General features: G+C 48.7%; 1 protein-coding gene across 3 annotated transcripts; it reads left to right on the plus strand.

The window, feature by feature from the left end:
- The first annotated feature begins 16,790 nt into the window (after window positions 1-16,790).
- TBRG4 (transforming growth factor beta regulator 4) lies at window positions 16,791-24,853 on the plus strand. 3 transcript variants are annotated; one of them, XM_012720668.1, is made up of 11 exons: window positions 16,791-16,835; window positions 18,240-18,705; window positions 20,114-20,437; window positions 20,964-21,135; window positions 21,420-21,577; window positions 22,093-22,203; window positions 22,784-22,928; window positions 23,202-23,447; window positions 23,713-23,824; window positions 23,929-24,043; window positions 24,507-24,853. In XM_012720668.1, exons 2-11 carry the CDS (start codon window positions 18,292-18,294, stop codon window positions 24,606-24,608), a joined length of 1,899 nt encoding a protein of 632 aa, XP_012576122.1. In that variant the 5' UTR covers window positions 16,791-16,835; window positions 18,240-18,291; the 3' UTR covers window positions 24,609-24,853. The 3 variants fall into 3 exon arrangements, with proteins under 3 accessions (XP_012576122.1, XP_012576123.1, XP_012576121.1); XM_012720669.1 differs by having other exon boundaries at window positions 16,791-16,816; XM_012720667.1 differs by having other exon boundaries at window positions 16,792-17,109; window positions 24,507-24,852.

The raw sequence follows: 24,853 nt of genomic DNA on the forward strand, positions 1-24,853 counted from the left end.
TAGTAACATAGGACTCAGTAACCTCAGACTCAAAGAAGGTGATTGGTCTGGTTAGAAAGGCTGGTTCTGTAAGCCACTACAGTTTTTGTTTGTTTTTTTTTTTTTGGTTGTTTTGTTTTGTGGGAGATGCAGATGATCTTACCTCATTTTCCCACCAGATGGCACTGGAGAAAAGGGACTTTGCTTAACAGTTTTGTAAGATTTATCTTTCACAAATCCTAATCTACACCGGATGGTTTAGATTGGATTCTAAACCATGGAATCTAGAGAAACCAAACAAAGGATCAGAGAAAGACAAACTGTAAGACTGAGCCTTGAAAGCTGAGATCTGAGACTCTCAGTAAAGGAGGGAGAGGAGAGGGGAGCATAGAGAAGGGGTAAGAAAAGCGCTGTGGACAATGGAGGACTGTCTTGTGTGTGATGGGGATCTTTTGGTGACCACAAATGAGGTGAGAAATTCTATTTTGTGAAAAAATAAACAAGGATTTTTTTTTTTAATGAGTGCAAATGTTCTCCTATGTACACATAAGAAGTAGGTCTGTCATTCAGTGCTGCACATCTTTAAAATATATTTTCAGATCGGAAAAAAAAAATAAAGAAATCCTAATCTAAATGAAGAAAGTGTTTTTTTTTTAAGATGTATTTATTTTTGCATGCAAGATCTGGAGTACAGGCCAGAGGTGTGGAGGTGATAGGATTCACAGAGACAGTAGGGAGCACAACCAGAATGAAATACACTGCTGAGGGGAGCAGCGGACCAAGGGAGCAGTGGACCAGGGGAGCAGCGGACCATGGGAGCAGCGGGTGGGCCAGGAGAGGTCTGCTGTGCCATGTGGGTTACCTCCCCAGCCAGGGATCAAACTTCTGCTGGCCATGGAGAGCTTCATAGTGTTGCAATTTAACCCCCTGTGCCACTGGGGAGGGCCGAAAAGCTAGATAATAATGGAAAGTTTCTCAAGTCTTTCAATGTTAACAACGAAAATAGCATTGTCAGGTGTCAGTGGAGGTGACTAGGCTGCAAGATTGCCATGTGGGTTGAGTAATGTGGAAATTAGCGAACAGTTTTCTTGGAGCAGAGCACCTTCAGCTCATTCTCTACAAGAAAGAAAACCCAAGGGGCTTTCACAAAGGCTCATTCCCACCCCAGGCCTGGAAGCCCCTAGCCCTGCATGGCAGGAGTCATGGGAAATGGCTAAGGCCTCTTTTAAAAACTATAGAGTACTAAAAAAAAAAAAAAAATGTGCAAAATGATGTAAAAATAAACTTTTGTAATAATTAAAAAAAAAACAAAACTATAGAGTACTTCTGTGGCCCCCGGGGATCCAAATGTAGCCCTATCTCAGGTCTGCTCCTTCACCTCCTATTACTGCAAGCACCTCCCCTCCCTGGACTGCAAGACCCCAATGACAAAGAGAAAGACCCTGGCACTGTGGGATTGTTGAAAAGTCCCTTCCACAATGAGTCTTTTAAGTGCTAATGCTCTACCCAAGTCTTGATCTAAGCTAGAACAGACCCCCAGGCAGGATTCTTAAGGGTAAGGGTAGCAGCTGTGATTCAAGGGCTAAAGCAAACACCAGAGACAGCCCTCCACCTTCACCCTGTCACCCCTCCCAACAACCTGGCCTTCTGCCTCTCTGACTATGCAGCTGAATTCTCCTTCAGCTCCAGAAGACCCACAAGCCTAGTCCTGAGCCCTTATTCCCAGGTCCTCTTCCCATCACTAGGATGGGCAGTGGGCTCTCACAGTGTCTCCTGCCTCTCTCCACTCCAGGTCCCCACCAATCGACAGAGGTCCTTCTGAAGCTACTGGTCATGCCCTGACCACTGGCCATGGCTCTCTGTAGTCTGGGCTCTATACCAGTCTCCTCTCACTTCAGTGACATGGAAATTGAACTCCACAGGAGTCCCCATCTTTCTGTGCCTGGCTGGTTCAGGTATCCAATCTCTCTAGTCTCATAGACTCATCCACTGGTGAGATGCCTGCATCAAAGTCCATCTGGAACTGGAGTGCCTCATCCCACTCACCCCTGTCCCAGGTCAGGCAACTAGGCTTAGACCAATGGACAAGTGAGGACACTAAACAGGGGAGATGCTATAGGTCCCCAGCTGCCATGCTTTTTCCTGTCTCCAGTATTGCCCAACAGTGCCTGTGGCTCACCCTTCACCATGGATATCCAATCAACCCCGTGGACCATGCATAGGCCCAGGATTAGGACCCTCAAGCCCAGGATCCTGGATTAGGACCCTCAAGCCCAGGATCCTAATCAGGAGGTCCTGCCAGAGCTTTGGGAGGTTTGGGAAAGGAAAGAACTTTCTAGAAAGGGCAAGAGGCTAGAGGGAGAGCTACTATGTGCAGGCATGTGACTCAGTGACACAGGATACGAAAAATCCACAGATATTGAAAACTCAATGAGGAGACTTGAAGACATGACCCCCACCTAGGGCCCTGACACCTATGACAGGAATGGAACATCCTACTCGAGAGTCATTATCCCCATGACATGGTCAGGGCCCTAACACAGGTGTTGTGGCATCTAATGAGAAGACTGAGCTCTCTACCCCATCCAATGGCTGTGCTAGTCCCCACAGAGAGAGGCAAGTATGTGAAATGGTGTCCCCCCACCACCACCTGGTGTCAGCTTGGAGAGTGAGGAGGAAACACTGACCTGGGTGGAGCCACAGAACATGGGGGCCCGCCGTGCACTTGAGGCTCCAGCTAGTCACAAAGGGCCTCAGTGTCTCCACCCCATCTGGCACAGGGAAGCTGCTTGGAGTGCAAAGGCTTGTAATCTTCAAGAAGATGGGCTGAAGACAGAGAAGCAGTGTTAACAAACACCCCCAGGGCCTAAGAACCCCATGTCCCTGACTTGGGACTGGCAGGCCTAGGGGAACATCATTCCTGGAAACTTCTGATTTCTCCATTTAGCCCAAGGGGCTGTGAGGGCAGTATGCACTGCCCAAACACCTCATCCCACCATACTCCCCATCCCTCCCGTTCCCCCAGCCCCCATGGCGTGTCCCTTTCTGGACACAGCTTCCTCAGCCCCAGGCAGTTAGCGGAGGTCTCCACGAAGCCAGAGATCTCGAAGTCTCAGTTATATAGCTGCCAAGTCTAAGTTTCCCTTAGAAGCACTAGTGAAAATGGTGGTGGCCTGCCACTGAAGTGGCATGTTCCACAATCACCCACCAGATGCCCCCACAGCACAAGGACTGCTCTGAATATTATATAACTGCACCACACTAACAGCATCAGCTGGGTGACAATTCTAGGGAGGCAAAAGGGGGCTCTCTCTCTCTCCGCCCCACATCTGTGCAGGGATAGGGTGATATACACACAGGTGATATTCTTTGCATAGAGGAAAAACGGATGAAGGTAAGTCGATATTGAGCAAGAAATCCCTAGCATTTGGGTCTGAGTGTGACTTGTATTTTGTTTATGCTTTTCTGAACTAGCCAAGTTTTTAAAATGTCGATGTAGACCAGAGATGTCGGAGGTGAGATGACTCACCAGAGACAGAGTGGGGATCAGAAAAGGCAGATCAACTGAGATATACTGCTGAGGGGAGCAGAGGGCAAAACAGGAGAGGTCTGCTGCGCCATGTGGGTCACCTCCCTGGATGGGGATCGAACTTGTACTTCAGTAGCTGCAGATAGCTTCATAGTGATGTGCTTACATTAATCCTTTGTGCAACCAGAGAAACCCATTAGAAAATTTAAAAATTATCTTCTAAATATTCTCAACTAAAATCTGAAGAAAACTTTCTAGACCTGAGGTACCCACAGTATTGATCAACTAGAGCTATCCTTACATGTACTGTACATAAGAGATGTGGCTGTCACCTCTGTTTTACAGAACTGAGGGTACAGGATAAGAAATAAACTGCCTGAGGTCACTTGAGGTCATAACCTGATGCCCAGGCCAGACTCCACAATGGGCTTACGCAGGGCCTTCAATCCTCAGCCCTGAAACCTTAGGCAAAGCTTCAGTGTTAGCCAGTGTGTTCGCCTTGGTCACAAAATACCTTCAGTGGCACTTCCTTGGTGGCACAAGAGGTTAAGTGTCAGCACTGTGAAGCTAGCCGAAGCCACTGCAGCACAAGTTTGATCTCCTGCCGGGGGAGTGACCAACATGGGACACAGCACACCTCTCCTGCCTCACCTGCTGCTCACCTCAGCAGTGTTTCAGTAGATCTGCCTCTTCTGCTCCCCACTTTTTCTGGTGAATCCTCTGGCACTTCTGGTCTACACCCCAGTTCTTCAACATATAAATAAATAAAACTTTTTTAAAAGGAGATGGTGACAGACACCCAAACTCCCAGGAGAATTTCATGTGTGTATATATATTTATATATACATATATATGAATATATATGAATACACACACACACACACACACACATATATATATATATATATATGACCCCAGTTTTCTAAGTTCATACTCAAGTAATCAAGTGAATGATTATTAAGACAGTGGAGCCGGGCCCTCCCTGGTGGCACAGCAGGTTAAAGCGCAGCACTACGAAGCTGTCCACAGCCACTGCAGCACAAGTTCAAGTTTGATCCCTGGCCAGGGAGCTGACCCACATATGGCACAGCAGACCCTCCTATCTTGCAGGCTGCTCCCCTCAGCACTGTGTTTCAGTGGATCCACCTGTTCTGCTCCCCACTCTGTCTCTGCTTAATCCTCTCTCTCTCTCTCTCTCTCTCTCTCTCTCACACACACACACACACACACACACACACAGCCGCACCTCTGGCCTGTACCCCAGTTCTTGTATGCATAAAAAAAAAAGACAGTGGAGCCTTTGTGTGAAAGAGGATGTGTAAATGTGTGTCCACCACATCTCAGCCTCTCCCTTGCCCATCCATGAACATATGGCATTCTTGCTTCCCAAAGAGGCCCTGGCTCCCAGAGAGATCTCAGATACAGAAAGAAAGTAGCAACCTTCTAAGAAACCAGAGGGCCCACAGAACCCCACCTGGCCCTTTGTTACCAGCTTCTTCCCTGTAGGAGCCAGTTACCTAGAAAATGACGACATGGAGGAAACAGGGAGATGGCGCTCACAGCGCTTGCTTTCAGCATCTTGACAGGGGGCGGGGGGGGGGGGGGGGGCCTGGGCCAGAAGGGGGTGTGAGCAGGGATGTGCAAGTGTCAATGCGAAGTAGCAAATACAGCGGCATAATTTACAGCAGCCAAAGGCCAGAAATGTCGGTCACAGATGAATGGACACCAATGTGCACCGCGGCCACGTCATGAACTAGTACTCCACCAAAGAAAGCAGCAAGCACTGACACACGAGACACTGTGGATGAATCTGGAAAACAAAAAGCCGTAAGATTCCATCGGTGTCAAATGTCCAAAATAGGCAAAACTATAGAAAGTCGATTTGCTGTGGGGGAGGGAGTTTAGGGATGCTGGTAGGGACAGGGTTTCTTTGGGGGGTTATAAAATGTTCCAGAAGTAAGTAAGTAGTTACTTATATAATTCTACCCACAACCACTGAATTGTACATTTTAAAAGTCTAAATTTTACGGCATGTCAATTATGTCTCAGTAGAAAATAAAAATAAGCTAACAATAGGGCCCTCCCTGGTGGCACAGCAGGTTAAAGCACAGCACTAAGAAGCCAAAGCCACTTCCGCTTGAGTTTGATCGGCGGGAGGTGACCCACGTAGCGTGGCAGACCTCTCCTGTCCCTCCTGCGGCTCCCTTCAGCAGCATGCTTTGTCCATCTGCCTGTTCTGCTCCCTGCTCTGTCTCTAATAAATCTTCTCACCACCCAGCCTCCCCCCCCACCCTGTACCTCTGACCTGTACCCCCAGGTCTGTATGCATAAATAAATCTTTTTTAAAAAAAAAATAAGCTAACAATAAATAGAAACACAACATTCTATAATCATGAATATAAAAGTTCACACAAAGAAATGAGCAGCCATGATGGCAAACCAAGCCTGCAGGCATGTCCAGCACAGGTCAGGCCCATCACAGGCCACAGTGGTTTTGCCCCTGAGTCAAGAGGCAGGGGAGTCTGGTCTGGCAAAAGCAACCAGTCAGGTCATCATGTCAGGGAAAACAAAACTGCTTATGAGAAACTGGTTCCTCAAAACAAGAGGTGAATCTAAAAAGAAAAGGAAAAAGAATGAAAGGAAAGTGACTGAGTTCATTGTTATTCAAACTGCCATTGCACAATATGAAATGAATGGTGATGGTCACACTAATAACATGGCAGTAACTTTTATCTACTTGGATTGGCATCGTTTAGAAGCACTGACATGTTGAGAGAGGGCACAGAAGAGAGGAAAATCTTTATGCCTGGTATTTTTACCAGCATATTTTTCCCCACTGGTTAAACAAAGTGCTTCAAAAAGCACAAAGCTGGCCCTGGGGACATCCTACTAGGCCCAGGGAGAGAAGGAGCTCTGAAGAGCAGTAGGGAAGGGGATAGGCCAGGCTAGGCTTGTGGCCTTGACCAGCAAGTTGATGAGAGCCAAGTCCTCTGTGCTTGGAGGCCAAGCATCTCAGAATGTGTTCATGGCCTGGCAGTGAATTTTTGGCATGGTGGTCCCAACCCAGGATCTGAGCAAGGAAAACACAGTCCCCAGATAGTGGGATAGTGGGCAAGAGGGACAAAGAACAGGAAAAAGGCTGTCAGGGCCTGCCAGTGAATGACCCTCAAGTCTAGACTTTACACTACCTCCTTGCCAGGCTATATGAGCTGACAGAGTGAAGGGAAAGCATTTTGTGAATTGCTAATGTGGAGGGTCACCAAGAGGTGTCAGGTCTCCACTGGACTCTCCAGACTCCCTTGCCCAAGAGCCTTCACTGGCTAGAAATGCCTGGAATAAGTTCTCAGAACTCTGCCAAGGAGATATGGGGGCACTAGGGAGGAAAGAGTCAAGGTTACCTGTACCACCTACAATGGTGGAAGACTATTCAGAACTGGAACATTTGGAAATGTGTGCAGCACAAGCCAAAGGCCCCAGCAAGTCACTGGGGACACAGGGGGCTCTGTGACCAAGGCCAGGAGGCCACAGCCCAGGCAGAGGGATGCTACCTGGCCTGTTGGGGGCACTGGCCAACTGCAAGCACATGGTTACCCAGACATGCTTTTCCTGCCCAGGCCTTGAAGGCAGGAAGATCAAGGAAATTGTACCACAGACGGAGGGTCACATGGCCCAGTCTACACATACACCCCCATTTGGCACAGGAGCCGTCCTTCTGAGAAGAAGATTTCCTAGTGTCCCCCCTACAGAGAAACAGCCCTGACACAGATGCCATCTCCCTTTCTCAGCACCTACATTCTCTGCACAAAAGCACATTCTGTAAGCACTAGAATGCCCCTTCTTGTGGTAAGTTCAGCAAAAGACAAAAAGTCACTGCAAGAGAAATTAAATGCGCTCCAAAGTCATCCCCTGGCAAGAGGCACCCTCCTCCTTCATTTACTGTGGACTGCACACAAAATTGGGGCGCGTAATTGCCCTGTCCTGGAAGGCTCCTCCAAGATGGTGGGAAACATTGTCGTGTTATCTGACAGACCCCGTTTCTGCCTTCTTCCACCTTAATTTTCTTAAGTCTCATAACAAACAAGAGTTAGTTTGAAATTAGGGGTAAAACTATCTACTTTATTAGGAACTTAGTAAAACTTAGAAGTATGACCTGAACACAGCAGGTGCCCAGTCTGAACCCTGTCCAGAACGGAAGTGTCTCAGCCCAGTTGGGACAATGCCAGCCCACACACCACCCCACCGTGTTCCTCCTCCTACCACCTCCTTTAAAAGCACCCCACAGCCACATGCCACCATCTACCACCTACCTACCACCTGCCACCTGCCACCATGCGCTATCTTGCCAGCCTGCTCCTGGCCCTGCTGGCCCTGGAAGCTGCCCTCGCCCTGGCCCCGGCCCTCTCCCTGCAAGGTAGGCCTCATCCTCTCTCCTCGAATGAGTCGCCCAGACCCCCTGCTTCTCTGGGCACACCTCTGGAACACGGGCACACCCCTGATACTCTAGTGACAAAGACAGGAGGAGCTGCACCAAGGAGGCTCACCGGGGAGCACTGACAGTAAAACAAGAGAGCTTTGCCAGAGACCCCCCCACCTAAGCCAGAGGCCAAGAATGGGAGGATGAAGGCTGCTGTCCTGGAATCAGCCGTAACTGGGAAGCCAGCTGGGGGGAACAGAAGGACCTGTCCTTTCATGAGGCTGTGGCCTTGCTCCCCAATTTCCACATTTCGTTAGCCAAGCCACATTTCTGGGGGTATTTCCTTTTTTTTTTTTTAAAGATTTATTTATGTATTCATACAGAACTGGGGTACAGGCCAGAGATGCGGAGGGTGAGAGGATTCACCAGAGACAGAGAGGGGAGCAGAACAGGCAGATCGACAAAGTACACTGCTGAGGGGAGCAGCGGGCGGGTCAGGAGAGGTCTGCCGCGTCATGTGGTCACCTCCAGGGCAGGCGGGAATCGAACTCATGCGGAAGTAGCTTTAGCATCTCAGTGCTGTGCTTTAACCCACTGTGCCACCAGGGAGGGCCAGGGATTTCCTTTTTCAAAGATTTGTTTATTTATGCATGCAAGAATTGGGTACGGGCCTGAAGAGAGGATTCACCAGAGACGGTGGGGAGCACAGCAGGCAGATTGACTGAAATACACTGCTGAGGGGAGCAGTGGGCAAGACAGGAGAGGTCACCTCCCTGGCCAGAGATCGAACTCGTGCTGCAGTAGCTGCAGACAGCTTCATGGTGTTGCGCTTTAACCCCTTGTGCCACCAGGGAAGGCCTGAGAATTTCTTTCCTTTGAAAAAATGGTAGATTAAAGGCACTAGGAGCCAAATGGTCAATGGTGCTTATACTCTTCCCACCTTGCTTTTCTCTAAAGGGCCTCAGGGGAGGTGGGGATGTGGAGAAGTAGGGTCTGACCTGGCCTCTGTCCACCTGTACATCCTGTGTCCTACGTGCAGAGCAAGTTGTGGAGTGCCCAGACCCCAGTTCCGAGACCAGCTCTGAGGAATCCTGCTTGAACTGTGACAGACTCAAGAACTGCAACAGCGATGAAAAATGTCCCCAAGGCACCAAATGCTGTCCCATCAGTTCCTCCAGACGCTCCTGTGTGGTCCCTGTCATGGGTAATGCTGTCCTCCTTGCACCCTTCACCAAACCCTATGGGCAAAGGGAAGCAGCAACCTTGTCGGGGTCCCCCCTGAGTCAGTATGCCCTACCCCTCTTAGTGAACGGCATTCCTGTAAACAGCCTTCCGGGAGCCCAGTTCATAGGCACAGGACCCACCCAGGCTCCCCACCCTTCCCAGCATCAGCAAGGCCCACTGAGCAGCTCAGCATGCGGCCATCTGCTCCCAGCCTCACTCCTGAGACTTCCAGGCCAAGGGGCGGTGCAGCAGAAGGCCCTGCCATGAGACTAGCAGCAGAGTGGCCCCTGGAAGGCTGGTGAGTGATGACAGGCCGGCTCATCTTTCCTCAGCCCCTGCCCCAAAGGCTGGCCGCTGCCCCCGGGTACAGGCCACAATGAGCCCAGCACAATGCATGGAGAGCAACGAGTGCTCCAGGGATGACCACTGCAAGAACAACAAGAAGTGCTGTTTCAGCATGTGTGCCATGAAATGTATGGACCCCGTTGCAGGTATTCATCCCCCAGGACTCTCCTCACCACGACTCCCTGAGGTCAGGGGAGGTGGCTTCCGCACCCAGAGGGCAGAGTGATGCAGGCAAGCACAGGGGCTCAGGAGGCACGTGACAGCACCAGCTGCAGGCCTCTGCAGGCCCTAGGTTCCCAGCTAACAGCCCACGCCACCTTCAGCCCTTCCAGTCTGCCTGCCTGGGGGAGATGGTGACGGTTGGGGAGGCAGGTGTGAAGGGCTTGCTGACCTTCCTGCCTTCAGGCTAAGTGCGTGTGCGCAGTGTCCCTCCTCCCTGGCCCCACAATGGACAGGCTCTGTATAGACTCTGAAAGCTCCCCATTCCCTGCAGAAGACACCCTCCAATAAGGGGCTCCTCCAAGAAGCCCCTGTTGCCAGGAGTGATCCACCTCCTGAGTCTGCTGAGCAAGAGCCTTCATCTCAGTTCCAGCGAGTGCAAGATGCCTCCTACCTGCTGCTAATAAAAACCCACTCAGCTTCATGTTTCTCTGTCTGTCTGTTTGCTCTGGCAACCTGCAGTGGGGGATGAAACATACAGGCCTTACCTCTAGGAAGCCCCAGGCAGACCAGGGAGGAAACAGATGGTCAGGGTGTGACCTCTATTAGAGGTGTTGCTAGAGATGGGAACAGGAGTGGAGCCCTCAGAGAAGGCTTGGGTTCAGAGGTGGCCAAGACCTCTGTCCACAGTTCATGTGGCCTCAACCAGTTTGAGGGTGTGCTGAGGGCACAGGCAATTACAAGGAATTTAAGTACTGACAGCATTCTAGGCAGAATTGTCTAGAACCTCCAGCAAAGTATGTGCACCCCACCTCAGTAGGTATCCTCCAACTCATTTCAGAGGCTACTACTGGAATCAGAGCTGACCCCATAGGTCAAATTCTCAGTCTCACAGGCCACCACAGCAGAAACCAGTCACAGGTCCCAGGGCCACCTGCACTTCTTACTCACTTGGTAACAGATTCAACGGTTCCCATAACCCCACAGTTTAATAATCCACTGGAGTGACCCACCAAAGTCATTGGAAGCACTATGCTCAGTGAAAAAGTTCACAAGGGTCTCCCTGGTGGCTTAGGGGTTAAGTTTTGGCACTATCACCACTACAGACAACTGTGAAGGCCTGAGTTCGATCCCCAGCCCGGGAGCTGACCCACAGGGCTCAGCAGACCTCTCTTGTCACTCCCACTGCTCCTCTCTGCAGTGTATTTCAGTAAACCCTCCTGCTCTGTTCCCCACTTTGTCTCTGGTCAATCCTATCACCACCCCTGTGCCACTGGCCTGTATCTCAGCTCTTCTATGCAAAAAATAAATAAATAAAATCTGAAATCTTTAAAAAAAAAAAAAAGCTCACAAACCAGGAATAGCCAAATAGAGACCAGCAAACAAAGAGACACAAGGGAGCAGAGCACTAAGTGAGGGAAGGAGGACACAGGAACCCCTGTCCCCATGGGTCTGGGTCAGAGTGTGCCATCCTCCTGCACGTTGATTTTCATCGACCAGAAAGTTCCCCAGAGCACTGGTGTAAGAGGTTTATAAGGACTCCATCACAAAGGTGTTGTGATCAAGACGCTGGCCTTTGTGATGAACTCCAGCCCTCAACTCACATAGTTGGCACCTCTGGTCACAGCTGCATCCTGAGCTACTGAAGACTTCTCACTCCAAAAGTCACCTCACGGCATAGACAGAGGCAATGGTTCTTTATCATATCGCATTGCGAGAGTTGGTTTCTGTTACCTACAGTCCATGTGGCACCTTTTCTGTCATAACTTCTGCTCATGCACATTTAAACCATGCAGGTGCTTTAAAACCTCAGCCCAGGCCCTTTACCTTCAGATGGTGTTATCCTCACTCAAGCAGCAGCTTCACTTGGGGAAAATCCCTGAACCAGAGAGCTGAGATGGGAGCTGCACATTTTTTCCACTAGCTCTTTACCAAGTCAAAGTCACTGGCTACAATTGAAGGGCTTCCAGATTTTAAGGTGCACTTGAATCTGTCAAAAATCTTGTCAGCGTGCAAACTCCAACTCAGTAAGTCTGAGTGGGCCGAACTCTGTACTTTAAGCAGTTCCCAGATGGTCTAGGAGGCACCTGGCACCAGAGGCTGGGTGAGGTCCCTAAGGTCTGGGGACTGGCCATGTCCACCAGAGATACAATGCTAGGAGTTGGGGCACCAGGGTTGGAACTCAGCTGACCTGGAGAGTGCCTCACCAAAACACATTCTGTGGAGCGGTGGCTTAGAGGACAAACCTTGGTTCCACACTCAGGTCCCAGGTGTCTTGCTGCCAGCAGTGGCTGCTGCCACCAGGCAGACAACAGGAGGTTTCCAGGTTGACACAAACTTGAAGATAGACATCTGAGCCCTCACTGTCATGCTCCTTCTACCTCATAGAAAACTGAAATCCTGTGAGGAGAATGACTTGGAAATACACTTGGGTGCAGACAAGCATCTCACACTGAGGAACCCCTAGAATACTAGCCCAAGGTCCTGAAAGGCACCATCTTTCTACAGAGCCTGTGTCCACATCTGACCTTGGGGACCCCTCAGTACCACAGGAGACCGGAGAGCAGAGAGGACAGAAGAGCCCACCAGGTAGCATAGCTGCCCACAGAATTCCACCAGGCTGCAGCCAGGGTTGGAAAATATATCTTACAATAAAATCTGCTAACTCAGAAAACCTCTCCATAGAAATAATGAGGAAGAAAAACAGGCTTTATGGAATAAGCACTGAATCAGTGTTCATCACAGCAGTCCCTCTGAGAAAAGATAAGTCACACCTTTTCACAGCCAGGTCAGCCCAACCTGACATTCTCCAGAGAAATGGAAGCCAGCCTCACAGAGAGCACTTTTCTTTTGTTTCTGATTCTATTTATTAGCATTTTCTCCCTTTTTTCTTTGTGAGCCTGGGTAGCGGTTTGTTGGTTTTGTATATTTTTTTCTAAGAATCAACTTTTGGACCCTTCCTGGTGGCACAGCGGGTTAAAGCACTGCACTAAGAAGCTTAAGGCACTTCTGCATGAGTTCGGTCCCCGCCTGCCCAGGAGGAGACCACATGGCGTGGCAGACCTCTCCTGTCTGCCCGCTGCTCCCCTCAGCAGTGTACTTTGTTGATCTGCCTGTTCTGCTCCCCGCTCTGTCCCTGGTGAATCCTCTCACCCTCTGCATCTCTGGCCTGTACCCCAGTTCTGTATGAATAAATAAATCTTTAAAAAAAAAAAAAGAATCAACTTTTGGTTTTATTAATCATTTGGAAAGTCTTTAAATTCTCATTTCACTAACTTTCGCTCTAATTTCTATTGTTTCTTTCCTTCTATTTGCTTTTGGTTTTGTTTCTTCCTTTTCTAGCTCCTATGGTGTAGGATCAGATTATATTTTTAGCTCTTTCTTGTTTTTTTGATATTGGCTTATATTACAACATATGTACTACTTTTGCTACATTGGCTAGATTGTGGAAGCTTATACCTTCATGTTTGTCTGTCTCTAGGTATTTGTTTAATTTCTTCCTTGATTTCCTCGCTAGCCCAATAGTCATTCAGTAGTATGTTGTTCAGTCTCCAAATATAAGAGGTTTACCCCCACTTTATTTTTGTGGTTGATTTTAGTTTAATATCATTGTGACGAAAGAATATACTTGCTCTGTCTTCAATCTTCATGAAATTATTGACACTCTTCTTAAGACCCAGCATGTGGTCTGTTCTGGAGGAAGTGCCACATGCTTTTGAAAAGAATGTCTACTCAGTTTTGGGGGATGGAGTGCTCTACAAATGCCTATTAAGTCCATATGGTCTAATTCCTCACTTAAGGTTATTGCTGCTTTGTTGACTTTCTGTCTGATTAAGCTCTCCCATGATGAAAATGGAGTGTGAAGTCTGCTAGTACTATTGTGTTGCTACAGGTGTCTGTTTTCAAACTTGTTAATAGTTTGATGTCCCTTTGTATGGGTGTCTTTGTATAGATGTCATTACATTAAGATAATCCATTGTCCTTATAGCTTCATGAACTTATATATTTGGATCTTTCTGTAGCTTAAGAAAGTTTTCCTCTATTATTTCTTTGAATAATTTCTCTGTTCCTTTTTCTCTCTCTTTCCTTCTTCTGGAACATTCAGTATCCTTATGTTGCCATGCTTAATAGAACCTGGTAGTTCTCAAAATGTTTCACAACTGTTTTCCTTTGTATTTGTCTTTCTTCTTCCATCTTGGTACTGTGTGTATTATTATCTTGAAGGTCGCTTATTTAATCCTCAGTTTTGTCTATTTTGAGTCTATAACTCTCTCTCCTGAATTTTTATCACCTCTACTGATGTTTTTATATGTTATATTTTTATTTACACAAAAGTTTTAAAACTTCATTTCTATTTTCTGTTCATTAATCTTTTGTCACATGTCATTCATATATTTTTCTGAATTTTACTGTATCTTTGATTAGCTTTTCTGGGTTCACTAATATCACTTTGACTTGCTATTTTGTGCTTCCTTCTGGTTCTTTGAATTTCTCTGTGCTGGCATTTTGAACTCTGTATCTGATAGAAGATGAGATTTTCCAGGTCTTTTTGCTTAGCTTTTAGAAAGCTGTTCTTTCCTTGTGAAGATATACTCCCTTTATTATAGGGCAGGGAGAGAGGGACACGGCTGAACCCCAAACCTGCCTGCTCTAAATAGGTTCTGCCACCCACTGCATCAAGACAAAACATAGAAGACATTTGACAGAAAGGAATTTTAATACAATTAGTGTGCAATACAGAAAAGACAAAGAATATAGTTTCTAAATCAAATACCCAAAGTTATCCCCTCGTGGTAAAAGTCTACCAAGTCTACCCAAAGCAAGCCATGAAAGCCCACCACAAGTGTAAAGCACCTTCCAGCAGAAACCCATGAAAAAGGGTCAGAAATGGCCAAACAAGTCTAATAGGAAAAGAGCAAAATCAAAATCAAGATAAATGCGGCCATAGTTAACCTCCTCCACACACATGGGTCTCTCACACAAATCTGTTTCAACCAATCCAGGACCAAGAAGAAGCAAGCACAGTTTCTTCACATGTCTCTCTGCTCCCTGTGCCTCCCTCAGGTCTCTTTCTGGCTTTCCATCCTGCTTCCTTCCTCCTCAGTCTCCTCTCCAGATGCTTCTCTTCTCTCCTCAGCTCCAACCTTCTTTTGAGTGGGGCAGGGAACCTGGAACTTCCCCTTTTCCTGGGGACCACACTGTTATACCTTCAGGTCTTGGTTTCTTTTTTTGTTTTTTTTTTGTTTTGTCTACACATTTTGCTGTTTTAGATTTCTGTATTTTTTAAATATCTATAGCAGTAGCTTGGATAACTACATTACTTCTTTTTTCCAGCAGGTGGTACTATGGTTTTATCTGATTTTAGATTTTTGTCCTTTCCCAATTTAACAGATACAGAGATTTGATCTTTCAGGTGCTGAGTTAGGGGGTGGGTAAGAGAACATGAGGGGTCTGACCACTGGAGCAAATGTATAGTTGGCATAGCTGGATCATGTTTGTGGCATTAGCAATACGTCTCTTCTTTGGAGTTCCAGAACTAAGATGCTGCAGTCTATATTATCAGTGAATTTCATGAGGTACTTGTTTTGAGAGGTAGGGGGCTGGGGGTGGTGCAACTTGTTGCACTGGCCTTGTTCTTTTTACTGGAGACCCAGACTGCTGGGAGGATCCCAGCTCTTCCACACACTATTTCCCCCCAGTCAAAGGTATGTGCCTCTAAACCATTCAGTTCTCCTTTCTCCAGAACTAGCTGAGCATCAGCAGTTTGCATTAACAGTTATCCCAGCCCTGAGCACAGCCTCCAAGCATATCTCTCTCTACCCACCTCATTTTTAATGAAACATGAATCTATCTAGTGTCTTCTCTGTGTAGTCTGTGCTGGTCTTTGATATATAGGAGGTATTCCAGTTTTGTCCCAAATTACAGTGTAGGTCTATATAATCAACAGATTAACCTCCAAGGGGCATTGCAAGGAATCACCTCTGATGTCATCTTGGCTTGATTGCAGTCAAGCATAAAGTTTTAAATTTATGAATTTAAAACTGGCAACAACAAATGTTGCTCTTACACTGCTAGTGGGAGTGCATACTGATCCAGCTGCTATGGATAGCTGTGTGGGGGATCCTCAAAATGCTAAAAATGGATCTACCATATGATCCAGCTATTCCACCCCTGGAAATATACCCAAAGGACACAAAACACGAATTTGAAGGAAAACCTGTACTCCTATGTTTACTACAGCACTGTTTACAATAGCTAAGATATAGAAACAACCTCAGTGCCCCCAAAACAGATGACTGGATCAAGATGTGGTGTACATATGCAATAGAGTATTACTCAGAGATCAAAAAAAGATAAACTCGTACCATCTGTGGTAGCATGGATGGAGCCAGAAGGGATTATGCTAAGTGAAATAAGTCAGAAGGAAAAAGAATATTAGATGGTCTCATAGGGAGAATATAGGGAAAACGAACAAAGGATCAGGAAAAAGACAAAATTTGCAAGTAAATCTGAGGCATACAGCAGGGGAGGAGTAGGGAGAGGGGTCAAGCCAGGGGAGTGAATAGCTCAAGGGACTACGGAGATGGTCACAGGTGCCAGCCACAGTGGTGGAAGAACTATGAGGACTACAAGAAAAAAAATTAAGCCAAAAAACCTGTAGTCCTCAGCTTCTGAGTGGGCATTTAGCAGCTTCCCATAAAGAGAACAGCCCACAGCTCCTGGCTCAAACCTCACACAGCCCAACGTGGGCAATCTACACCACAGCACCTCCAAAGACTATGGGAGGGTGATGACGTTGGGCACAAAACAAAGGGCTTCTCCCGTACTCTGTTTAAGGACCTGGGCATTGTCTGTAGGGAAACCAAGTCTTCAGGACTTCTCCAGTTTTGGATTCCTTTTCCTTTCTTTTTCTCCCCATGTTGCCCATCCCGTTTCTAGTTCAATTTTCCCATCAGGTAGTATATACCCTCAACAAAGATGGTATTCAGTTGGAAAGAGGTAGACGACCATGTGCCCTCAACAAAGATGGCTTCCCATCGGAAGTGGACTTCAACAGCGACTTCCGGATTAACGGTGAATCGCGAGTCACGCTCCCGGCGGCGCCTCAGGTGACGTAACTAGCGCGCCGCGCCTCGTGGACCGAGGACAGACTTGGGTACATGGAGGTCAGCGGCGGCGCCGGCGGTGCGTTGGTCTCGGGGCAGGGAGAAGGAGTAACTGTTATGTGTGGGTCTTGAGGGAAGAGGGCGTGGCTGCGAGGGGTGACCTAGAGTACGCGCCCGAACTTGGGGGACAGACGGGCAGACTGGGCAGAGGGCCCGTGTCCCGATTAGGCGCGATTCGTACCTGCGTCTGCCTCTTCCGCAGTCTTGGGAGGGGGCATGTGTGGCCAGCGAGCCTCCCACTGACTCCGCATCTTTAGTGAGTGGCTTTCGTGCACCGAGGTTCGAGCTTCCGGGTTGGTATCTGTCCAAATTCATTTGGGTTTTCTGAACCTCAGTTTCTCTCCTAGCTCTAGGGTTGCCTTCAGTCGGAAGCGTTTCAGGTGTTTCCGGGTTACCTGCGCTCTGAATGTTGTATGTTGACCTTGGGCCAGTATTCCTTCTTCCTGCGCCTCACTACATTAAGCTTTTTACAGCTGGGGTAATCTGTTTGTAAAAAAAGCAAAAACATGCTGCGTATACACCAAGTTTTAGTAAAAAGTAATCTCACATTGGCAGGAGAGAGTCTCAGGTTAGCATTTTATCGTGTCCCTATTATGTACCTTGCCCTGGTCATAGAATCATCCTGGTGAACAAGACTGGGCAGATAAATTATTTAAAGCATTGTCATTGGCAAAAAAAATTATTTAAAGCATTGTCATAATCACTGGCATTAGTAACCGACGGATGAAGAAGGTAATGTTTTTCTGGGCCCCTTGGTTGAGGGGCTAGGAAGAGGCATCAGCCCAGCACTATGAAGATGTAATGAAAACATGAGATGTTGCCCAGATACAGAGATAGAACTGAGTAGATGACTCTGGGCCAACTCATGATTGGTGTTGCCAGTGCAATTTTCTTTTTCTTTTTTTTAACTTGTTGATGTAATCTAGCTTGGTTTTGGAAAGCTAGATACATTACTAAAAGTATTGGGATACATCCACTAAAGCTATTATATGACCAGAACTTTCCAGGGGCTGTATGATTTTAAATATCCTTTCCCATTATCTCTGTAAACCAGTCATTCTTAATCCTGGGTATTTTTAACTCTTTAATAAATGCTGTTGGAACCTTACTTGCAGAGTTTTACATTCACATATTGGAGAGACGCCCCAGGAATCTTGAGTGGTTGAACCATTCTAGCTGATTTTGAAATAAAAGCTGAATTCAAACCCCTCCAAACCAAGCTGTAATGCTTCTGAATTTTGATATTTGGTTACATTCTGAACTGAAACTAAAATCCAATGAGATTTTGCCTCCCAAAAAGCCCATGAATGTGGGCAGTCTGAAAATGGGGCTGATTTATTGAGATTGTACCTATGATTCAGTTTCACTTGTCCTTTGTGAGTCAGGAACTACAAACACCAACCTGGTTCTCTCTTCTTTTCAGGGCTTTGGAATCACTACTTAGGAGTCTTGCCTTGCTGTTGTCCAGGGTCAGCATGGCAGCTCGCCTGGTAAAGCAATGCACATGCCTCCTGAGAGAAGCCACACGTCTAGCCCCTGCTGTGTCTGCAGCTGGCCGACTAAGACTTGCTGGGGTAGCCCATCGGACTCTGACTTCCTCAGCTACCTCACCCAGTTCCCATATACCACGTCCCTTGTCTGAGCTTGTGGAGAAGGAACAAGTGTTTACTCCCTACCCAGAGCGCCAAGAGGTAGACCACCTTATAGAAAAGGCCACACAACCAGAAGAGGTACTGAAGCTCCTAGGTGGTGGTCACTGCCTGCATCAGAACCATGCAGCCCTCATGCTCATCCAGATCTCTCGCCTACTATCTGAGAAATCACAGGACAAAGTATTGCTCACACAGGATCCCCGCTTTCAGCAACTTCTCCATCTTGCTAACAGTCAGGTGGGTTCTTGAGTATTCTCTGATGAGTTAACAAATGGAAAACAGCAAAGATATAGGTATCCAAAATAGCCATTCTCTTTCCAGGTATAGAACAGGGATCCTAACATATGCTTAGGAGTCCCTCAACATCTGGTGATTTTTTTCTCATTTTGTAGATGTCAAAGTATTCTCATATGCTTTCTCACTCCAGCCGTGTTAGGTGAATCGTCCTTCCTTATAGACAAACAGCTAGACATGAAAGTGTGGGACTTTTCTCAGTTAATTGGGTGCTTCCCCCTTGCCGTATAATCCTGATCTGTGACACTGCCCCTCCCCCGCATATCCTCGCAGACCCAACAGCGTTTCCAAAAAATGAAGTCACTGTGGTTTTTTGTTTTTGTTTTTAATAATAGTTTATTTTTACATCATTTTGTGCCTTTTTCCATCTTAGTTGTAATCCCCATGGGCTTCCCATCACCAAATCGCCTGTGGGCCATCACCATAGTCCAGTGCACTTCCCCTCCCTCACTATTTTTGATCCCATTCCCCGTTCCATCCCCATAAAATGTCTCTGGTATATAGTTGTTCATTATTACTATTATTTTCTCCCCTGGTCCTTTATACTCCTGCTATGAGGAAGTCACTGTTTTTAATAGCTAAAAATTATAATTGTCCTTGCAAGTGACAGTGATGAGTTCATTGGCAGAATGGACCCTAAATATCCTAACTGATTATTAGGATCACATTTGCCAGGGAGTCACTCTCACTTTATATTTTTAAGATTTCTTTTTATTTATTTATGCACAAGTATTGGGGAGGGAGTGAGAGGCTTCACCAGAAGCAGTGGAGAGCAGAACAGACAGCTCTACTGATATACACTGCTGAGAGGAGCAGCGGGTGAGACAGAAGAGCTTCTGCTGCGCCATGTGGGTCAGCTCCCTGGACGGAGATCAAGTTCATGCCACAGTATCTGGTGATAGCTTGATAGCAGTGACACTAACCTCTGTGCCACCGGGGAGGCCCCCTCACTCTGACTTAGTCTGGACTTGACAGTGTTGCTTGCAGCTGGCATGAGCACAGATGAGAGCAAAAGTCAGTTTTCTCCACCATGCAGAACTCCATTTAATCCACTGCATCACTCAAATTTGTGTTAGGGAAACTTGGTGACTTTCTCTTATCACTCAGAGTTCTTGCTCACAGTGATAATAGACAACGTGGCTAACTGCAGCAAAAGTAGTTTTTTTGTTTTGTTTTGTTTTTTTTGGTGATTGGAGAGCCAGGCCAGACAGTGGCCAGGAGGAATAGCCTGATGTAACCAGTTAGAAGTGCCTGCCTTAAAATAATGCTGACTGGGAAGGCCGCTTCCAGCTTAGACCCTCAGCCCTCTCAGTAACACAGATATAAATTTGCCTGTGTCCTTCCCACCCAGATAACCACAGTCTGGCATGGAACCCTTGTGAAACTGCTTCGGAGCCTCTATACGCTGGAGCTTCCCGCAACCTCAAAGGAACTTCGGTCTGTGGAGCAAGAGGTTCGCTGGCGCATGCGCAGGCTTAAGTACAAGCACCTGGCCTTCCTGGCTGAATCCAGCATCACCTACATGCAGGAGCAGCCTTCCCAGGAGTTGCTGACTGAGCTGCTTGTGCACTTGGAGAGACGTTGGGCAGAAATCGAAGACAGTCGCATGCTGGTATCCATCATGATGAAAGCAGGACACCTCTCGGAATCACTGATGAACCGCTTAGAGGACAAGGTAGCTGAGAAGAGGCTTCCTGCCTTTTTCTCCTCCTCGTCCCCACCCTTCCCCAAACCAGCTCTGGGCTTATTTCTTGGGTAAAGACCTCTGGGAAAGGGGTGTTTTTCTGGAAGTTTTTCTGTCCAGAATCTGAGGCATCACCTTGGGTGGGATGGGAGCACTAAGCAGCAAGAGATGGGCACAGCCTGAGCCAGCCAAGATGGCTGACTAGCACTTCAAGGGAGGTCATGTCCCTGTCCCCCAAACCCTTGGCCCCACAGTCAAATTCAGCCCCTATTTGTATCATAGTAGAGAATGGTCCAGATGTCTGCCACAGCCCACACAGCTCATGGTGACTGCCCTTGATCCTGGGATACGTTTGGCTGCAAACAGGGTGTCCTTGGATGGGAGTGAGACAGGCCCTGCATAGATGGGGCCTGGGTCTAGGAAGCTCAGGTGTAGTTGCTGTCTCGCAGGGGCTGCACTGCATGGGACCCCTGGCCCTCAGGCCAACAAGCTGACCCCTGCCGGCTGTGGTTGACAGTGTCTGGAGCTGGTGGAGCAGTTTGGGCCTGATGAGCTACGGAAGGTGCTGTTGACTCTGGCGGCTCAGAACCGGCGGTCGGTGCCCCTGCTGCGGGCTGTCTCTTACCACCTGGTCCAGAAGCCCTTCACCCTAACTAAAGGAGTTCTCCTGGACCTGGCCTATGTCTATGGTGAGCCCTTAGGGGAACAGAGGGGATGAAGACACTTGGCTTCGTCAAATTAGATGCTTGGCTTACCCGTGGCAGGCACCAACCCAGATGGCTGCCAGTGACACTGTGACTCATGGGCCCTGATCATCTCTCTTGGACCTCAGGGATAAAGTTGGTCACAGACACCAAACTGCTAGAGCTTGACACCAGGGCAGGGAAGTGGGGTAGTTTGGTGGAGTGGCCCAGTGGGCAACCGGCCTGCCAGCCCTAACCAGGTAAACCGTGGGGTCTGCTCTGTCCCAAAGGCAAGCTCAACTTCCACCAGACCCAGGTGTTCCAGCGTCTGGCTGCTGACCTGCTCCCTCATGTATCTAGCATGACGTCCAGCGAGGTGGCCCGCTGTACCAAGTCCTTTGCCTTCCTCAAGTGGCTCAACCTCCCTCTGTTTGAGGCCCTTGCTCAGGTAAACTCAGGGTGTATACCTAAGGCATGGTCCCTGTACTTGCTACCTAGTCATTTCATCAGGGAAGCAATTACTGGCCTGAAAAATACTGTCCAGGTGCCAAATAGCTGTTTCTTGCTCTTTAGCTTATTTTGTGAAGAAGTGATATTGCTCAGTAGTGAAAGGAAATGTGGTTGAGAGGAGTTTCCATTCTCAGAGGCTTCAGCAGGGAGCAGCATGGATGGTGAATTCAAGGGTCCCCTCAGAACTCCTTCCCAAAGGGTTGTGAGGGAAGACATTGCCCAAGGCCAGAGGCATTTGAGACTAGCCAAACCTGAGTTACTGGTTACAGAGTATTCCTAAAGCTGCCAGGAGTGAGGTTCCTGAGGTCCCCATCCTTGAGTAATTGCTAAGAGGCTGGGATCTGGTAAATCACCCTATGTTCCTGGGGCTGCTGGGCCTGGTGGGGGTTGGGGGGTTTGTCCTGGCCACCAGGCTCCTCTCATCCTGCCTTTTGCCTTACCTGGCCAACCCAGCACGTACTGAACAGAGCCCAGGACGTCTCCCTGCCATACCTGTGCAACATGCTTCTGGCTTTTGCCCGTCTGAACTTCCATCCAGAGCAAGAGGATCAGTTCTTCAGCCTGGTATGGTCTTTGTGCTCTCATCCCCCCCATTATGTTGATATTTGGTCCTCGGGACTAGGCAGAAATGGACAAGTTCTGGTGTGGGGGCTCGCAGGCAGTGGTAGAGGATGAGCCAGCCATAGCCAGTATCCAGGCTGCTCAGGACCACTCCCTCATGATGCAGTCAGGAGTGGGGGCCCCTGGTCTACTTTCCCGGTACCGTCCTTAACCTCCATGGTCTACCTCAGACCTGCTGATAGGGCCAAGTGGTATGCGGGCCACGATGCTGAGTGCACCTGCATCTGTGGGCCAGGCTTGCCTATGGCCCCTGACAGGGTGCCAACCAGCTTATTTTATTGAGTCAGCTTCCTCTCAGAGCCAGCAGAGCGTCTTCCTTTGTCCCCTGCCAGTGAGAGGAGCCGTGGGAAAGCTCAGCTGAGTGGTCTTGCTGCTCAGACTAACCCTAGGGGATGAGGAAGTTTTGTGGTACCTTACATCTAAAGTTGCCAGAAGCCTGCCCTAAAGTGCCTCTGAGCTTGCTCCCCCACTGTTGTGCTTGGGGAGATCTGCAGCCACTGAGCAGAGCCCACTTTCTCCTCAGGTACATGAGAAGCTGGGATCAGAGCTAGCACACCTGGACCCAGCCCTGCAGGTGGACCTGGTGTGGGCCCTGTGTGTGCTGCAGCAGGTGCAGGATGCAGAACTGCAGGCTGTGCTGCGCCCTGAACTTCACACCCAGTTTCTAGGTGAGCCTTGGGTGCGACTTACCTCTGCTGAGTGAAGACAAGTACATTGCCCATCTATGTTGTGTCTGTGACATCGGCCCTGTCAGAGCAGGGAGAATCGGTCGATCTAGGTCTCATCCAGCACGTGGTCCTTCTCCATACACTCCCCTCAGGTGACCGCAAACCTGTTCCTTATCCAGAGGGGCTTATGGTTGGGGTGCTACTCCCTTTCCCCCGTGCCACCCTTATTCCTCCATTTTGTGACCTAAGCTTTCCTTCTTTTTCCTCCTCTAGGTGACAAGTCCCCAAAGGAACAGAGCACCTTGCAGAAGTTGCTCCACATCAATGCCACTGCCCGACTAGAGCTCCCCGAGTACACAGGCCCCCTTCTGCCAGCCTCAGCCTTGGTGCCCAGGCCCTCAGCCCTTGATAAGAAGGCGACCCCGTTTCAAAAGGAGCTGCAAGAGACACTGAACGGGCTTCTGGGGAATGCTGACCTGGGCAACTTCATGGTGGCCACGCAATATGGCTGGGTTCTGGGTGAGGAATCCCCCTATTTTCTCCCAAAGTGTTGACATAAGGCCTGTTTAAGCCTGAGACCTCTCAGGACTTCAGTGATCCCCTCGGTGAGCTGTTCTGATCCAGCCCCCTCCAGACTAAGGGTTGGCCCAGATTCCCACAGAGCCATGTCTACCTGCAGCTGCAACAGAAAAGGCTGGGGCGCTCAACAGGCCCTTGAGCTTTCACCCAGCTGTTCCCCAGGATAATCCTCCCTGAGCATTTCCCGTCCCATGCCCCTCTCCAGATGCTGAAGTGCTGCTGGATAGAGATGGCCAGTTCCTGCCCCTGAGGGACTTTGTGGCCCCTCATCTCACCCAGCCCTCCGGGAGCCAGCCACTGCCCCCTGGGGCTAAAAGGTAGGTGGCACACAGATCTTGGGCATAGGCACACTTGGCTCTTCTCAGTATTTCTCTAAGGGCCAGATGTCAGCACCCATAGCGCCCCCTGTCTTCCCCACCAGACTGGCCTTCCTGAGGTGGGAGTTCCCCAACTTCAACAGCCGAAGCAAAGACCTGCTGGGACGCTTTGTGTTGGCCCGGCGCCATGTGCGGGCTGCTGGCTTCCTGGTGGTTGATGTAAGTACCTGCTGTGTAGATGTGACTGTTCAGGAAGAAGCCCCCATCCACTCAGGGCAGGAGTGAGGCCAGGCTAGTGTAAAGCTCTCTGGGCTCTCAACTAGGAGATGACCTTCATGCTCTTCTCTTCCAGAGACCACACACTGCCCATAAGCACCCAGAGAATACAACCTTTATGGGTCACGTAAGAGTTTAGTGATAGTTGCTTCTTTGGGTGGTTTTTTTGTAAACTTTTATAAACTCAAAAGCCATCCTTGTGGCCCGTGTAGTTGTGAACCCTGAGCGGTTGACTCGGGCCCATCCCACCTGAGTACTGATGGAGCCAGGTCTCTCTCACTCACAGGTCTCACTCACTCTACTGCTCCATCGGCTCCTTTAGGATTTGGGGGCCAGAGTGTGGTGTACAGAACAGGCAGACCAGGCCCCCCTCCTTCCTGACCTATCTCTTAACACCTTCCCCCAGGTGCCCTTCTATGAGTGGCTGGAACTCAAGTCTGAGTGGCAGAAAAGTGCCTACCTCAAGGACAAGATGCGCAAAGCAGTGGCCGAGGAGCTGGCCAAGTGACCTGTCCCAAAGCGTGGATCGTGTTCCTGGAGGCCTAGCTGTGGGGACAGGGTGGGAGCAGGGTGGCACAAGGTAGCACACTAGAGGACAAGCCCTAAGTGCAGGACTTTGGCCAAGGTGGGGTGCAGCTGCAATAGCAGATGGCCTCCTTGTGGGTAATAAATCTTTAATTTTGGTTTTCAACACCAGGAGGTGTTCCTAGGCTTTGTCGACCCACCTCCTATCTCTGCTTCAGCAGCTGGGAA

Source organism: Condylura cristata, unplaced genomic scaffold (assembly GCF_000260355.1).
Source record: "Condylura cristata isolate star-nosed mole 26May11 unplaced genomic scaffold, ConCri1.0 scaffold00004, whole genome shotgun sequence".
Taxonomy (NCBI): Eukaryota; Metazoa; Chordata; class Mammalia; order Eulipotyphla; family Talpidae; genus Condylura; species Condylura cristata.

What these genes read in the sequence shown, in the direction of transcription:
- TBRG4 (XM_012720668.1), top strand. Translation starts at nt 18,292, where the DNA reads ATGGCAGCTCGCCTGGTAAAGCAATGCACATGCCTCCTGAGAGAAGCC. An exon ending in TCCATCTTGCTAACAGTCAG is followed by an intron (nt 18,706 to 20,113) that starts GTGGGTTCTTGA and finishes CTTCCCACCCAG; the next exon opens with ATAACCACAGTCTGGCATGG. An exon ending in CTGGCTTCCTGGTGGTTGAT is followed by an intron (nt 24,044 to 24,506) that starts GTAAGTACCTGC and finishes ACCTTCCCCCAG; the next exon opens with GTGCCCTTCTATGAGTGGCT.